Source organism: Caenorhabditis remanei, chromosome V (assembly GCF_010183535.1).
Source record: "Caenorhabditis remanei strain PX506 chromosome V, whole genome shotgun sequence".
NCBI classification, from domain to species: domain Eukaryota; kingdom Metazoa; phylum Nematoda; class Chromadorea; order Rhabditida; family Rhabditidae; genus Caenorhabditis; species Caenorhabditis remanei.
The window spans coordinates 19,289,102-19,305,084 of NC_071332.1; the positions used below are offsets into that span (position 1 = coordinate 19,289,102).

General features: G+C 39.4%; 5 protein-coding genes across 5 annotated transcripts; 3 read left to right on the forward strand and 2 right to left on the reverse strand.

The window, feature by feature from the left end:
- Positions 1-366: 366 nt before the first annotated feature.
- Positions 367-1,520, forward strand: GCK72_021263 (uncharacterized protein; the record flags this gene model as incomplete). Its single annotated transcript, XM_003097961.2, has 2 exons — positions 367-446; positions 497-1,520. The coding sequence occupies 2 exons, from the start codon at positions 367-369 to the stop codon at positions 1,518-1,520; spliced, it is 1,104 nt and encodes a 367-aa protein (XP_003098009.2).
- A 2,002-nt stretch (positions 1,521-3,522) lies between these two features.
- Positions 3,523-7,045, forward strand: GCK72_021264 (uncharacterized protein; the record flags this gene model as incomplete). Its single annotated transcript, XM_053734145.1, has 3 exons — positions 3,523-3,602; positions 3,776-4,803; positions 6,951-7,045. 3 exons carry the CDS (start codon positions 3,523-3,525, stop codon positions 7,043-7,045), a joined length of 1,203 nt encoding a protein of 400 aa, XP_053583058.1.
- Positions 6,577-9,970, reverse strand: GCK72_021265 (uncharacterized protein; the record flags this gene model as incomplete). The annotated part of the gene is made up of 4 exons (XM_053734146.1): positions 6,577-6,597; positions 6,978-7,770; positions 9,029-9,841; positions 9,891-9,970. 4 exons carry the CDS (start codon positions 9,968-9,970, stop codon positions 6,577-6,579), a joined length of 1,707 nt encoding a protein of 568 aa, XP_053583059.1.
- A 273-nt stretch (positions 9,971-10,243) lies between these two features.
- GCK72_021266 (uncharacterized protein) lies at positions 10,244-11,514 on the forward strand (the record flags this gene model as incomplete). Its single annotated transcript, XM_053734147.1, has 2 exons — positions 10,244-10,323; positions 10,452-11,514. The coding sequence occupies 2 exons, from the start codon at positions 10,244-10,246 to the stop codon at positions 11,512-11,514; spliced, it is 1,143 nt and encodes a 380-aa protein (XP_053583060.1).
- GCK72_021267 (uncharacterized protein) lies at positions 10,350-14,807 on the reverse strand (the record flags this gene model as incomplete). Its single annotated transcript, XM_053734148.1, has 3 exons — positions 10,350-10,500; positions 13,874-14,677; positions 14,728-14,807. 3 exons carry the CDS (start codon positions 14,805-14,807, stop codon positions 10,350-10,352), a joined length of 1,035 nt encoding a protein of 344 aa, XP_053583061.1.
- Between the last annotated feature and the right edge of the window lie 1,176 nt (positions 14,808-15,983).

Consider the following 15,983-nt stretch of genomic DNA (forward strand, 5'->3'; position numbering starts at 1 on the left):
GCTGTAGGGGTGAGACCGCGATGCACGACCGCGACGCGGCAGTCTGGGCAGATTAACATCTACATGGAGGGTTTCTCTAGTGTTTGCTTCCCCAATGAGAGTGGGTGCAAATGAATGATGGTGAGAGGTGGATGAAGAATCAATAGGGGCATTATAGGAGGATAGACCGCACCGCACGACCGCGACGCGGCTAAAGTACGCTCTGGGAAGACAAACATCTCCATGGAGATTACTGAAGACACTAGTTTGCGAAGAGAGTTAGATGTGGAAGCGAGGTCTCTAGGGCTGCGTCGCGGTCTCACCTCCAGACACAGATTCCTCATTCATTGATTCCTCCTTATTTGTATTTCCTTTCCTTCTATAGAAATGACGACTCCGTTTCCTGTTCTCCGTCTTCCGTACCTCGTGCTTATGCCTATATTGGAGCAGATGGAATTTATGGAAAGGTGAGTAGAAACTTATATGACTTCTGGTTCCAGTACTTTTCTTTTTTCAGAATCACACTTTCGGTTCTCTCTAAACGAGCCAGAATGTTTGTGAAACTTCTTAAAATGAAGTGTAAGCATATCAATTTGAGGTTGGAATATAATACAGTCAAGATGAACGTCTGTTTTGATAATGATGAAGAATTGAGTGTGGATATGTATACCGATAGACTTAAAGTCAATTTGAAACATGGAAAGGATCACATCTCTTGGTGGCCCGGTAGCCTACCTCCAATGGACTACGTTCTCCCAATCATGGACGTCACTCACTGCAAGTCGATTAAGAAATTGATATTCCCAAAAGTATATGAATACGATCCTGCATATGACACTACAATCCCACTCCTCACGAAGCTTCCAAAAGTAGATGAAGTCATTGTTGAGGACTTCACTTCGTACATCTTTTCTCCGGACTCACCGCTTCGAAACGTTTTGAGAATCATTTTACCAGTATCTTCTGCAGTTACCATTTCCGATCACGTCCGAAAACCCAAATACCTCCGAGAAATTTTCAAAGGGAATTTCGACGCCGTTAATGTGCAACTCCTAGGGGATAACGATTGGAGGTTTCCTCTCAATGATTTGAGAAAAACAAATGCTAAGACACTCAAGCTTGATAGTGTAGCGTTCAAAGTAGAAGACCTAAACCTCTATTTTAAATTATGGATGAAGAAAAAATGTAATCCTCGACTGGAATACTTGAGCGTGAGGCAAGAGGGCAATGTCAATAAAAATCTACTTCTGAAAGGACTCAACGCTGTTCCAGTTCCCATTGAAACAAAAAGAACATTCCGGATTTCGGGAAACGTAGAACAGCTGGGTTGGGGTGAGAGGATTGTTGTTGAATTTGATATAACAAGAGCCGACAGGAGACAAGCAACAATCAGAATTGGAACTCATGGAACCGTTTGTTTTTACGTTTGGCCAGAATCTACTAATGATACAACAAATCTTGTGCCAAATCAGTTTTCATTCATGCGTAGATTTTCTTTCAGTTCTACTTTTTACAATTCGTTTATTGAACGTTTCAAATAGTATATTTTACGATTTCTCTTTGCCTGTCAATGTTTTTTTCGATTTCATTTTCGACTGTCTATTCAACTTCGCTGAATGATTTGTTCGTCATTTGATTTGCTATTTATTGCATCTTTTTTATGTTTTCTGAATGATTTGCACCTTGTTTTTTGTCGATTCGTTGGATTTTGTTTTTACTTCCAAAAATGAAGCGTTATGGGTGTATGTCTGATATCTTGTCTCAAGGCGTGTGTCTCAAAGGGAAATCAAATATTTAATTCAGAAATTCGGAAAAGTGATTTTAATTGAGAAACGTTTGGGGATAAGATTCAAACCAGTGTTACTCGAACTGTACGACCTCGTGATCATGTTTTGGTTTTTGATTAAAAGTTTCGAATGTTCCACTGCTGATATCTGTACAACAAACATGACACTTCTCGCAAGCACCTTTGAATCTTCATTTCAGAAATTTGTTAAAGCAATAAATTAATAAAACAATAGGGTAACAAAACAATCAGAAAAGACAAACAAATGAAAAGTATATCATAATCAGGGTTCCAATTGAAACTAGTCGAAAAGAAAATGAAAAAAGATTGACAGGAAAGAAGAAAGTATAGAAACAGTCGTTCGAAATGGTGAACACATGAATTGTAAAAAGTAGAAATGAATGAAGACTGATTTGGCACAAGATTCGTTGTATCATTAGTAGATTTTGGCCAAACGTAGAAAAAGACGTTTCTATAGTTTGAAATTCGGACTGTTGCTGTTCTCCCGTCGACTCTTGTTATATCAAATTCAAAAATAATCTTCTCATACAAATCCTCCGGAACAAACCGTTTTACATTCCCTAAAACCCAGAATTCTCTTTTTGTTTCAATTGGAATTGGAACAGCGTCAAGTCCATTCAGAAGGAGATCCATACTGGGATAACCGTATATTCTCACTTCCAAGTATTCCAGTCGATCATTACATATTTTCTTTGTCCACAACTTGAAATAGCGGTTCAGGTCTCTCACGTTAAGCGTTACTTTATGAAGCTCAAGTACCTTAGTGTTCGTAATCCACAGATCATTAAGAGTAATCAACTTGTTAAAATATTTTAAAATCACGGTGTCGAAATTCCCTCTGAGAATTTCTCGAAGGTGATTGCGGTTTTGGAAGCGACAGAAGATAGTAACTGCAGAAGATACTGGCAAAACAGTTCTCAAAACTTTGAGAAGTTGTCTTTCTTTTTGAAATAATGTTTTATCAAAAAGAACGTTAGAGGACCAACGGTTTTCAACAACAACTTCATCAATTTTCGGAAGTTTTGCGATGATTGGGATGCTATCGTGTTCAGAATGTTCAGCGACTATGAACTGATTGATCGACTTGCAATGCATGACGTCCATAATTGAAAGGACATAGTCCACTGGGAATGGACTACCGGTGCACCCAGTGAAGTACCCTTGATATCGATAAAATAAATAGTTAAATTGATCGTTAAATATATGCTTTACAATGGCAAATTCTTCACTATTATCAGAAAAGACTTTCATCTCGATTCTATTATCATCCAACCTCAAATTGACATACTTCCACTTCATTTTGAGAAGTTTCACAAACTTTCTGACACGTTTGGAGAGAATTGACAACAAGATTCTAAAAAAAAGAAGTACTGAAAACAGAGATCATATAAGTTTCTACTCACCTTTCCGTAATTTCCATTTGTTCCAAAACAGGCATAAGTACAAGGTACGGAAGACGGAGAAGAGGAAATGCTGTCGTCATCTCGGTAGAAGAAGAGGGAATACAAATGAGAAGGAATCAATGAATATGTCTGGTTCAGTAGTGGTGAGACCGCGACGCACGACCGCGACGCGGTACTCTGGGAAGATCAACACGACTCTGTCTATTCTCCATTGTTCTCCTCCCCGACCTTCCCAGAGTACCGCGTCGCGGTCGTGCGTCGCGGTCTCACCACTACTGAACCAGACATATTCATTGATTCCTTCTCATTTGTATTTCCACTCCTTCTATCGAGATGACGACTGCATTTCCTCTTCTCCGTCTTCCGTACCTTGTACTTATGCCTGTTTTGGAACAAATGGAATTAATGGAAAGGTGAGTAGAAACTTCTGTTTCGTATATTATGAATTGAAATTTTTGTGTGCAAGGAAAGAGCCTCCCGCCCCCTCGTGACGGCTACGCCTACTCCCATTTCAAAGTGGTGTTCTGGAATGACGAGCGCTCTTTGCACTGAGAAGTGTGAATTGATAATACGGTTCCTTTTTCAGAATTGCACTCTCTCTTCTTTCGAAACGTGCCAGAATGTTCTTGAAACTACTTAAAATGAAGGGTGAGTATATCAATTTATGTCTGACGGATAACAAAATCAAGATTGGAGTGTTGTTTGATAATGGTGAACAATTGAGAATGGATATTTCAATGATCAGATATCAAGAAGTTTCAATGATCGTATATTATCAAAACTTGACGTGTGAACATTATAACATTCAACGGTGGCATGGTACACTACCTCCAATGGATTACGTCCTCCCGATCATGGACGTCACTCACTGCATGTTAGTTAAGCAATTGGTATTCCCAAAAGTATCTGAATTCGACCCTGGATACGACACTACTATCCCACTCCTCGCAAAGCTTCCAAAGATTGATGAAGTCGGTGTGGAGGACTTCACTTCGAACAGTTTTTCTTGGGACTCAAGGCTTCAAAACGTTTTGAGAATTGTTTTTCCAGTAACTTCTGCAGTTACCATTCCTTATCACGCCCTAAAACCCGAAGAACTCCGAGAAATTATCAGAGGGAATTTTGAGTCTGTGACTGTGAGAAAATATAGTGTTGACTACATGCCAAATCACGATATGAAGTTTTCTCTTAACGATTTGAAGATGACAAACGTTAGGTCACTCGAGATTGCTGGCCCAGCCTTTGAAGTGGAAGACCTAAACCGTTATTTCAAGTTGTGGAAGCAGAAAAAATGTAATCTTCGACTGGAATATTTGCAAGTGGCGACAATGGGATGTGAAAGGAGGAAACTGATAAATCTCCTTCTGAAAGGACTCAAAGTTGGTATATATTGTTACTTTGGAACAGAGCAAACATTCCGGGTATTGGGGAATATAAAACAGTTTATTTCGGAGATTGAGGATGAGAGGCCTACTTGGGAAACTGAAATAACAAGATCGGACGGGAGAACAGCAACAATCAGAATTGGATCTCATGGAACGGTTTGTTTCTACGTTTGGCCAGAATCTACTGATGATACAACAAATATTGAGCCAAATCAATCTTCATTCATGCGTAAATTTTCTTTTATTTCTAATTTCTACAATTCATTTATTGAACGTTTCAAATAACTGTTTTTATGCTTTCTTTTCTCCTGTAAATTTTGCTTCCGTTTTAATTTTTGACTGTCTATTCATATTTTGTGGACAATGAGGTCTAGCGGGCGTCGGAGGACCCACCCATTTCCGGGGAATTATGAGAGAATGTCTGTTTTGTGCGCGGTAAGTGGGGATAGGCGGTGCAAGCAGATAACAGTACACAAGTGTAAACGAATCCCAATTTATTAAGGAAATATGGAACAATGAATAAAGAGCGGTCCATAATGATTTGGCCGAAGAGTTGTTCCGGGTTGGAATGTCGCGTTATTAGCGGGAGAAAATTGATTAAAACCCGATGTTTTAAGGGGAAAAATCATACGAAAAACCCTTCATGAGGGAGAAGATTATAGCGGTTTTACACACTTTTTAGGCCATAATTTAGGCTTACCTTCTACCCCTATTAGAGGGGATTTTGCCACCTTATTAGAAGGGGCAGTAGAAGTGCTGTCAGTGAAGAGAAATAGATCGGGCACAGATTGGGTCAGAACCAATATGGGACACCGTGAATGGGGAGCGGACGACAGCCTGTGACTGTACGACTGCGCTACTGAACAACTGGACTCGAGAGGGCGCGTGCCGCCGCCTTATATAGTCGGTCGGCTGCGTGGGTGCCCCTCGCTGCGTAGGTGCCCGCGCATTAGCGCGGGCATTCAAATATAATTATTGTGAGTGTGGTTTGCTTAATGAGCAGTTTTAACGTAATTTAACACGGTAAAATGGGAAATATAGTAAACCGGAAATAATAAAAGCATTTAATGACTCTAGTTTTGTGGGCAAAACCGTAGAGAGTCATTAAAGTGCTTTCAAGTTGTCAAATGAATGCTTTGCATGGTACAGTTGACAACATATTTTCTAACTTTTTTGTCCTTCATTTCATTTGTTACTCACTGTATCTGTTTTTATATTTGTTGAGTAATTTGCACTTTGTTTTTTTTTGTCGACAAGTAATTTTTTTTTAAATGAAATTTATGTATTTTTATTTGATATCTTCTCAAAACTCCTATGGGGGTGTGATGACATGAGTCTCTGAGGAAAAGAAAACGTTAATTCAGAAAGGGTCTATTACAAATCAGGGTCAAACCGGTTTTATTCGAGCTGTACCGCCTTCTGGGCATGTTTCGTTTTTCAAAAATGAGCCGAATGTTGTTCTTTCGAAGCAACGACCTCTGCGAGAAATGAAAGCACGTCGGTTCAGGATCCTATCCGGTGAAAAAGTAGAATCGAGAGACCGCCACGCACGACCGCAACGCGTTAGCTGTATGGCCAAACTCTATGATTAGACCACTGCTGATATAGTACAAGGAAAATGACTCGTCTGGCAAAAGCAGCCTTGAATATTTATTTCAGAACATTTTTGAAGCAATAAATAAATAAAACAGCAGGCTAAAAAAACAGTCAACAAATGCAAACAAGTGATAAGTACATCCTAATCTTGCTTAAAATTGAAACTAGTAGAAAAGAAGAGAAAAAAAGATTGACAGGAAAAAAGAAAGTTTAGAAACAATCGTTCAAAATGGTCAACACAGTTGCTTACATAGCCCTTAATTGGAAAACCCTGCTTAATTTTTAAAACAGGATATCAAATCTACTCATAAATCGTTATATAGAAATGAAAGCAAAATTGAATGAATCGATTAAAACAAGGTGTAAATTACTCAAGAAATATAAAACAGATATAATAAGTAACAAATCAAACAACGGACGAATAAGTCTGCAAATAGGAACAGGGAGTGGGAAATAAGAACAAAAAAAATTTGGTAGAAAAAAACAAAGAGAAGAACAGATATTTGAACCGTTCAATAAATAATTTTCGAAAGAAAAAAAACTAAGAAGACATAAGCATGAATGACGACTAATTTTGCTCAAGATTTGTAGATTCTGGCCAACGTAAAACAAAACCGCTCCAAAATTTGAAATTCTGATTGTCGCTGCTCTCCCGTCGTCTCTTGTTATATCATATTCAAAAATAAGCATCTCATCCTCAACCTCCGAAATGAACTGCTTTATATTTCCTAATGTTCTATCTGTTCTAATGGGAACTTGAACAGCGTTGAGCCCTTTTAGAAGGATATTTATTTCTTCACTGCCTACCCATCTCCTCATCGCCACTTGCAAATATTCCAGTCGAGGATTACATTGTTTCTTCATCCACAACTTGAAATAGAGGTTTAGATCTTCTAATGTAATGACCGGACCTGGAAGCTCCAATGACTTAACGTTCGTCATCTTCAAATCATTAAGAGAAAACTTCATGCTGTGATTTGGCATGACCCTGTCCCTAAATTTTTTTAAAGTCACGGCGTCAAAATTTCCTTTGAAAATTTCTCGGAAGTCTTTGGGTTTTATAGCGTGGTAAGAAATAGTAACTGCTGAAGATACTGGTAAAACTATTCTCAGAACTATTAGTAGCGGTGAGTCCGGAGAGCTGTGGTAGGTGTTCTGAGCAACAACTTCATCAATTTCTGGAAGCTTCGCAAGGAGTCTTGTAAGTTTTCCAAGTAAAATACCGCTTTGTGGTAATTCAACAATTATGAACTGCTTAATCGATTTGCAGTGAGTGACGTCCATAATCGGAAGGAAATAGTCCAATGGAGGTAGTGCACAGGGCCGCCAAGCGATGTAATCGTATTCATGTTTATAATATACTTCTTTAAAATATACTTCTGGGTATCCAAGGATCAAAATATCCACTTTCAATTCTTTACTATTATCAAAAAATACGTTCATCTTGATACTGCTACTATCCAGTATTAAATTGATATACTTACACTTCATTTTGAGAAGTTTCAAGAACATTCTGGCACGTTTTGAGAGAAGAGAAAGTACAATTCTGAATAAGTAAGCGTACTGTACACAGAAGTCGTATAAATTCTCACTCACCTTTCTACAAATTTCATTTGTTCCAGGACAAGCTTAAGCACGGGGTACGGAAGACGGAGAAGAGGAAATGAGGTCGTCATCTCGGTAGAAGAAGTGGAAATACGAATGAGGAGAAATCAATGAATGAGGAATCGGTGTGTGGTGCAGACCGCGACGCACGACCGCGACGCAGCACTCTGGGAAGATTGAGGAGAAGAACAGTGGGGATTAAATAGAGTTGTGTTAATCTTCCCAGAGTGTCGCGTTGCGGTTGTGCGTCGCACTCTGGGAAGGCATCCCTAGTGTTTGCTATTGAGGCTACGGGTTTGGTTTGAATGAGATGGTTATTAGATTTGAGAGAGCGAGATGTTCTTGCATTCACGCCAGACTAAAATATATAAGGCGATACAGCCGACCACGAGAATTTCGAGATTTGTCGGGCTAGGCGAGCATGATTGCTAATCAGAACACTACTGATCACCACCCACTCTAGAAACTTTATTTCAGAAATTCGAAAAAAAACAACATTTTATTAATGGAGAAAAGTTGGGTCTAATATTAGGGTTGAGCAGGTATTATTTCGTGGTCATGTTGTTTTTTAATGTTTCGAGTGGTCTTCTTTCAAAGTAACGACCGCTGCGGAAGATGAAGGCACGTCGGATCTTGATTCTATCTTTTGAAAAAGTAGAATCGAGATACCGCCCCGTTCGATCCCGACATGCATGACCGACAGCGGAAAAAGGGGAGAGACGGTCGACAAAGCGTCGGTGTGAGGACAAGAATTTTTTTTTTTTGATATTATCAGATTCAGAAAAAATAGAGGACTCCGAACGTGTCGTCTATTTCCGGATCAATTACAATCTATTTTAACAACCAGAAGGTCTCGAAAACACCTTTGAATCTTCATTTCAGAAATTTGTTAAAGCAATAAATAAAGAAAACAACAGGATAAAAAAACAATCAGAAAAGACAAACAGATGAAAAGTACATCACAATAACGGCGTCCATTGAAATTAGTGAAAAAGAAAAAGAAAAACGATTCACAGGAGACAATAAAACATAAAAACAATCGTTCGAAATGGTGAACACATGAATTGTAAAAAGTAGAAATGAATGAAGTCTGATTTGGCACAAGATTTGGCTCAAGATTAGTAGATTCTGGCCAAACGTAGAAAATAACGTTTCCACAGTTTGAAATTCTGATTGTTGCTGTTCTCCCGTCGGCTCTTGTTATATCAAATTCAAAAGTAATTCTGTCATTCTCAAAACGACCCGGAACAAACCGTTTTACATTTCCCAAAACCCGGAATTCTCTCTGTGTTTCAATTGGAACAGAAACAGCGTTAAGTCCGTCCAAAAGGAGATCCATACTGGGCTTGTCATATATTCTCACTTCCAAGTATTCCAGTCGATCATTACATATTTTCTTCATCCACAACTTGAAATAGCGGTTCAGGTCTCTCACATCAACCTTTACTGTATGAATCTCAAGTATCTTAGCGTTTGTAATCCACAGATCATTAAGAGTTATCCGGTTGTCGGACCTCCTTAAAACCACGGCGTCGAAATTTCCTTTGAGAATTTCTCGGAGGTGATTCTGGTTTTGGAAGCGATAGGAAATAGTAACTGCAGAAGATACCGGCAAAACTGTTCTCAGAACTTTGAGAAGTTGTTTTTCTTTATGAAATATTGCTTCATAAGAATAATAGTTATAGTTATCAGACGGAATGTGTTCGGCAACGACTTCATCAATTTTCGGAAGTTTTGCGATGATTGGGATACAATCGTGTTCAGAAATTTCAACGATTATGAACTTATCGATCGACTTGCAATGCATGACGTCCATAATTGTGAGGACATAGTCCACTGGAAGTAGACTACTGTCGCGCCATGAATAAACCCGTTTATATTGATTCTTGAAGGTGCTTCGTTGATATTCATCGATATACATATTCACTTCCAATACTCTAGTAAAATCACAAAACACTATCATATCGATTCTGTCACCATTCAGTTTTAAATTGATATGCTCACACTTCATTTTGAGTAGTTTCACGTACATTCTGGCACGTTTGGAAAGAATAGAGAATGCGATTCTGAAAAAAAAGTGTACTGAAAGCATAAATCATTTAAGTTTTCACTAACCTGTCCATAAATTCCATTTGTTCCAAGACAGGTATAAGTACAAGGTGCGGAAGACGGAAAAGAGGAAATGGAGTCGTCATCTCAGTAGAAGAAGAGGGGATACAAATGAGAAGGGATCAATGAATGAGGAATATGGGGTGTGGTACAGTAGGAGGAGACCGCGACGCATGACCGCGACGCAGGACTCTGGGAAGATTAACACGACTCTATCTATTTTCCATTGTTCTCCTCATTGTTCTCCTCCCGACCTTCCCAGAGTACCGCGTGGCGGTCGTGCGTCGCGGTCTCACCACTACTGCACCAGACATATTCATTGATTCCTCCTCATTTGCATTTCCACTCCTTCTACCGAGATGACGACTGCATTTCCTCTTCTCCGTCTTCCATACCTTGTACTTATGCCTGTCTTGGAACAAATGGAATTTATGGAAAGGTAAGTAGAAACTTCTGTTTCGTATATTATGAATTCGCATACTCTGTGCAAGGAAAGATCGCCCGGTGTTCTGGCGTGGCGTTCTTTAGAAAGAGAAGTTTAAACTCATAATACGCTTCCTTTTTCAGGATTGTACTTTCGATTCTCTCCAAACGAGCCAGAATGTTCTTGAAACTTCTTAAAATGAAGTGTAAGTATATCAAATTAAGACTGAAGGATAACAGAATCGAGATGGGAATGTTGTTTGATAATAGTGAAAAATTTAAAGTAGATATTTTGATGATCGGAGATCAAGAAGTTTTGTTAATCGGATATTATCAAAATTTGAAGTGTGAACAAATTTACATTCGATGGTTGCCTGGTACACTACCTCCAATGGAGTACGTCCTTCCGATTATGGACGTCACTCACTGCAAGTCAATTAAGAAATTGATACTCCCAGAAGTATCTGAATACGACCCTGGATACGACACTACTATCCCACTCCTCGCAAAGCTTCCAAAAATAGATGAAGTCGTTGTTGAGGACTTCACTTCGTACTGCTTTTCTTCTGGCTCATGGCTTCAAAACGCTTGGAGAATTGTTTTACCAGTATCTCCTGCAGTTACCATTCCTTATCACGCCCTAAAACCTGAAGACCTCCGAGAAATAATCAGAGGGAACTTTGACTCCGTGACTGTGAGAAAATATAGTGCTGACTACATGCCAAATCACGATATGAAATTTTCTCTTAATGATTTGAAGATGACAAACGTTAGGTCACTCAAGCTTGCTGGCCCAGCCTTCACATTAGATGACTTAATCCGCTATTTCAAGTTGTGGGAGAAGAAAAAAAGTAATCCTCGATTGAAATATTTGCAAGTGGCGATAAGGAAATCTGAAAGGAGTGAAATGATGAGGATCTTTCTGAAAGAACTCAAAGTTGTTTTAATTTATCCCACTAGAACAAAGGATATAAAACCGTTCATTTCGGAGATTGAAGATGAGCGTTTTCCTACGGAATTTTACATAAGTAGAGCAGACGGGAGAGGAGCAACAGTCAGAATTGGAACTGAAGGGACTGTTTGTTTCTACATTTGCCCAGAATCTACTAATGATACAACAAATCGTGAGCCAAATCGATCTTCATTCATGCGTAAATTTCCATTTATTTCTAATTTTTACCATTCATGTATTGAACGTTTCAAATAGCTTGTTTTTTGATTTCATTTTTGGTTGTCTATTCAGATTTGCAGCCTTCTTTGTCCGTAATTATATATTTGTTACCTACTGTGTCTGTTTATATTCTCTGAGTAACTTGTATCGTTTTTTTGTCAATTCGTCGAATTGTGTTTTCATTCCTAAAATAAAGATTCATGGGTGTGTATTTGATATCTTGTCTCTAAACTCATATGGGGGTGTGATGGCGTGAATCTCTGAGAGAAAGCAAATGCTGAATTCAGAATTTCGGAGTTTCACAGAATAGATTCAAGAACCGACGTGAAATTATCTCAGCATTCGAATCGTTTTTGAAAAACGAAACATGACCACGAGGTGGTACAGCTCGAGTAATATCGTTTCACCTGGATATGCATTATTCAGGGATCATTGAGAAGTCATCGATTGGTTTAAAGTATTCAGAGTCCGTATAATAATTTGAAGCACATTCAACATGACGTTGTTAGAAATTGAAACATCAGTCTTCGTTAATTACATCCATTTTCATAATTCGTCTTCAAGAATTTAAGAAGTATTTCTTGTTCCCATTAGTCCAAATATCACTGAGTTAGCGCGTTAAAAGAGTGGTGCAAAGTTTCGAAAAGCACTATTAGCTACCGCATTTTGACACATCATATCGCCTGTCTGACGTTTAATCTTAGGTACAATTCGATTCCTCGTCACTGAAACACAATAGAAACGCCCTCCGTCATCTTGGTAGAAGGAGTGGAAATACAATGTGCAGGAATCAATGAATAAGAACCGCGACGCAGCGCTCATGGAAGGTTGGAGAGGAGAACAATGAAGAATGGATAGAGCCGTGTTAATCTTCCCAGCGTGCTACGTCGCGGTCGGGCGACCACACACAGATTCTCCCACTCATTGATTGCTCCTCATTTGTATTTCCACTCTCTATATCGAGATGAAGACTGTGCCACAGGCCAATTTCTGTCCTGTCTCTTGAGGAGATCAAGTATCATCTGCCCCGCGGGAGTGTAAACAACCTCGGGCAGGCACACACAATTCTCCTTTATAATGACTTTAAATTGGACATACTGGTGGAAGAGGGTGACTCCCCAAGTCGCTCTCTTTCCTATACCGGGAAATAAATGATTGCAATCATCAAGAATGTACATAAAACAGTGAAATACTAAAAGGATGAGCCGGTGCGCTCATGTATTTACAACTGCATTTACTCTTTGTACTATTTTTTAATTTCTAAAATAAAGATTTACGTGTGTGTATCTGATATCTTGTCTCAAAACTAATATGGGGGTCTGGTGGCTAGAGTCTCCGAAGGAAAGCAAAGGGGCTCTCCACCAAGTGTTTATCTTCCCGGAGACTATTTGGCGGTCTATTGCATTCGAATCCAAGGAAATCCATTTCTATACTTGGTCGTGATCTCGCACCAATTCTTATTCGGATAGGTTTTAGTGGGACCGGCTCTGACTATAACGGCATTCTCGACCAGCATATTCATCTTCCCGGAGCGCACATTGCAACCTTTCCCAGGGTCTCGTCACTTCATCCTTATGCGGTCACGCAAAGCGGTCTCGGCTTTCATCATGTCACTATTGATTCCTTATTCAACCCTCTTCTGCATAGTGTAAAAGGCAGAACGCACCTGTTTTGGACTTTTATCATTTCTGTCTGTTTTAGGTACATTTAGATGTAGATTGCAATCTTTATTTAGCCGGTATAGGAAAGAGAGTGACTTGTGGTCACCTTCTTCCACTAGAGAGTCAACTAAATGCAAATGGAAAAAGAGACTCTCGGCCGGCCACGTGGTTGTTTATGCCTTACTGAGCCAGAGCAATACGTCATCTCAGTCGAAAGAGGTCCCGAGGAAAAGAGAGAAGAGACAGGGCAGAGACTGGTCTGTGATAATAAGAGAGACTGGCCCGCACGAACGCAACGCGTGACCTGTATCTGTGTATCAGTACAACGAAGATGACACTGCACCATTGAATCTTTATTTCAAAAAGTTTGTTAAAACAATGAATTAAGAAACCAACATGCTAACAAAACAGTCAGAAAATAGAAACAGATGGAACGCACATCATAATCACGGTTCCAATTGAAATTAGTAGAGAAGAAGAAGAAAAAAGATTCACAAGCAAGAAGGAAGCGTAAGAACAATCGTTCGAAATGGTGAACACATGAATTGTAAAAAGTAGAAATGAGTGAAGACTGATTTGGGACAAGATTTGGCTCAAGATTAGTAGATTCTGGCCAAACGTAGAAAATAACGTTTCCATAGTTTGAAATTCTGATTGTTGCTCGTCTCCCGTCGGCTCTTGTTATATCAAATTCAAAAGCAATCCTGTCAGTCCCAAAACGACCCGGAACAAACCGTTTTACATTCCCCAAACCCCGGAATTCTCTCTCTGTTTCAATTGGAACTTGAACAGCGTTAAGACCATCCAGAAGGATATCCATACTGGGCTTGTCATATATTTTCACTTCCAAGTATTCCAGTCGATCATTGCATATTTTCTTCATCCACAACTTGAAATAGCGGTTCAGGTCTTTCATGTTAATCTTTGTTGTATCAATCTCAAGTATCTTAGCGTTTGTAATCCACAAATCATTAAGAGTAATCCAGTTGCCGGACCGCTTTAAAATCACCGCGTCAAAATGTCCATTGAGAATTTCTCGGAGGTGATTGCGGTTTTGGAATTGATAGGTAATAAAAACTGCAGGAGATAATGGCAAAACAGTTTTCAGAACTCTGAGAAGCTGTCTTTCTTTTTGAAATGATGCTTCGTAAGAAGTAACGTCAGGCCAATCATGTTCAACAACGACTTCATCAATTTTTGGAAGTTTTGCGATGATTGGAAGACAATCGTGTTCAGAAATTCCAACGACTATGAACTTATCGATCGACTTGCAATGCATGACGTCCATAATTGAAAGGACGTAGTCCACTGGAAGAAGACTACTGTCGCGCCATGAATAAACCCGTTTATATCGATTCTTGAAAGTGCTTCGTTGATATTCATCGATATACATATTCGCTTCCAATACTCTAGTAAAATCACAAAACACTATCATCTCGATTCTGTTACCATTCCATTTCAAATTGACATTCTTACTCTTCATTTTGAGTAGTTTCACGAACATTCTAGTCCGTCTGGAGAGAATAGAGAATGCGATTCTGAAAAAATAAGCGTAATGAGAACAGATGTCTTATTGAGGCTCACTCACCTATCCAGAAATTCCATTTGTTTCAAGGCATGCATAAGTACAAGGTACGGAAGACGGAGAAGAGGAAATGCAGTCGTCATTTCTGTAGAAAGAGTGGAAATACAAATCAGGAGGAATCAATGAATGAGGAATATGTGTGCGGTGCTGTCGGGGCGAGACCGCGACGCACGACCGCAACGCGGGATGCTGGGAAGATTAATATCTACACGGAGGGCATCTTTAGTTTTTGCTTCCCCAATGAGAGTGGGTACAAATTAACGATGGTGTGAGGTGGACGAGGAATGGACTCTATAGGATAGACCGTGAAGCGAGTGAAGTGCGCTCTGGGAAGACAAACATCTAGACAATGCAGGGATGCGTACGTACAGGAAGTCTCCGTAGGCCTGATGAACTAACACTCAAACCTTTGCCTCTTCATTAACATGACAGTAGAGAGTTTCATTACTGTTTGCTGTAGTGTTGCGACACATTAGAGGGACGATGAACCCATGTCACATGGCATCCATTATTGATTGATTGTCACAGGCGGGCTAGTGCCATCCATTTTGACTATTCCATCCGTAGGTCGCCGCAGGAGAGAGGTGAACAAGATAAATCTCTCCGGGAAGATAAACATAAGGATGAAGTGACGAGACCCAGGAAAAGTTTGGTTCGCACAACCACGTAGATTCCGGGAAGATAAACATGCTGGCCGATAAGGGAGGAGGACTGTTCCGTCACTGATTCAAGTGGATTTCCAAAAAGAGAAACATTTATATACTGAACGTGAAAGTATGTGCTGTATTAAGTAATAGACAAAATAACGGACAAAACAGTCAGTAAATGTAAATAGAAAGTCAAGAGAAAAAGCGAGAATATTTACAGGAGAAAAGAATGCATAAAAACAGTTACTTAAAATGTTCAATACATGAATTGTAAAAAGAAGAAAACGAAGAAAATCTACGCATAAATGAAGACTGATTCTGGCGGAACGGCGAAGCGTAGAAACAAACCAATCTATGGTTTGAAATACTGATTGTTGCTATTCTCCCGTCGGCTCTTGTTATATCAAATTCAAATGTAATCTCCTCATCCGAATGATATTGTTTTATACTTCCTAATACCACGAGTGATCTATCTGTTCTAATGGGCACTTGAACAGCGTTGAGTCCTTTCAGAAGGAGATCTTTAGTGACATTTTCGCGTGTCCGCACTATCAAGTTTTCGAGTCGAGGATTACATTTTTTCTTCATCCATAACTTGAAATAGCGGTTTAG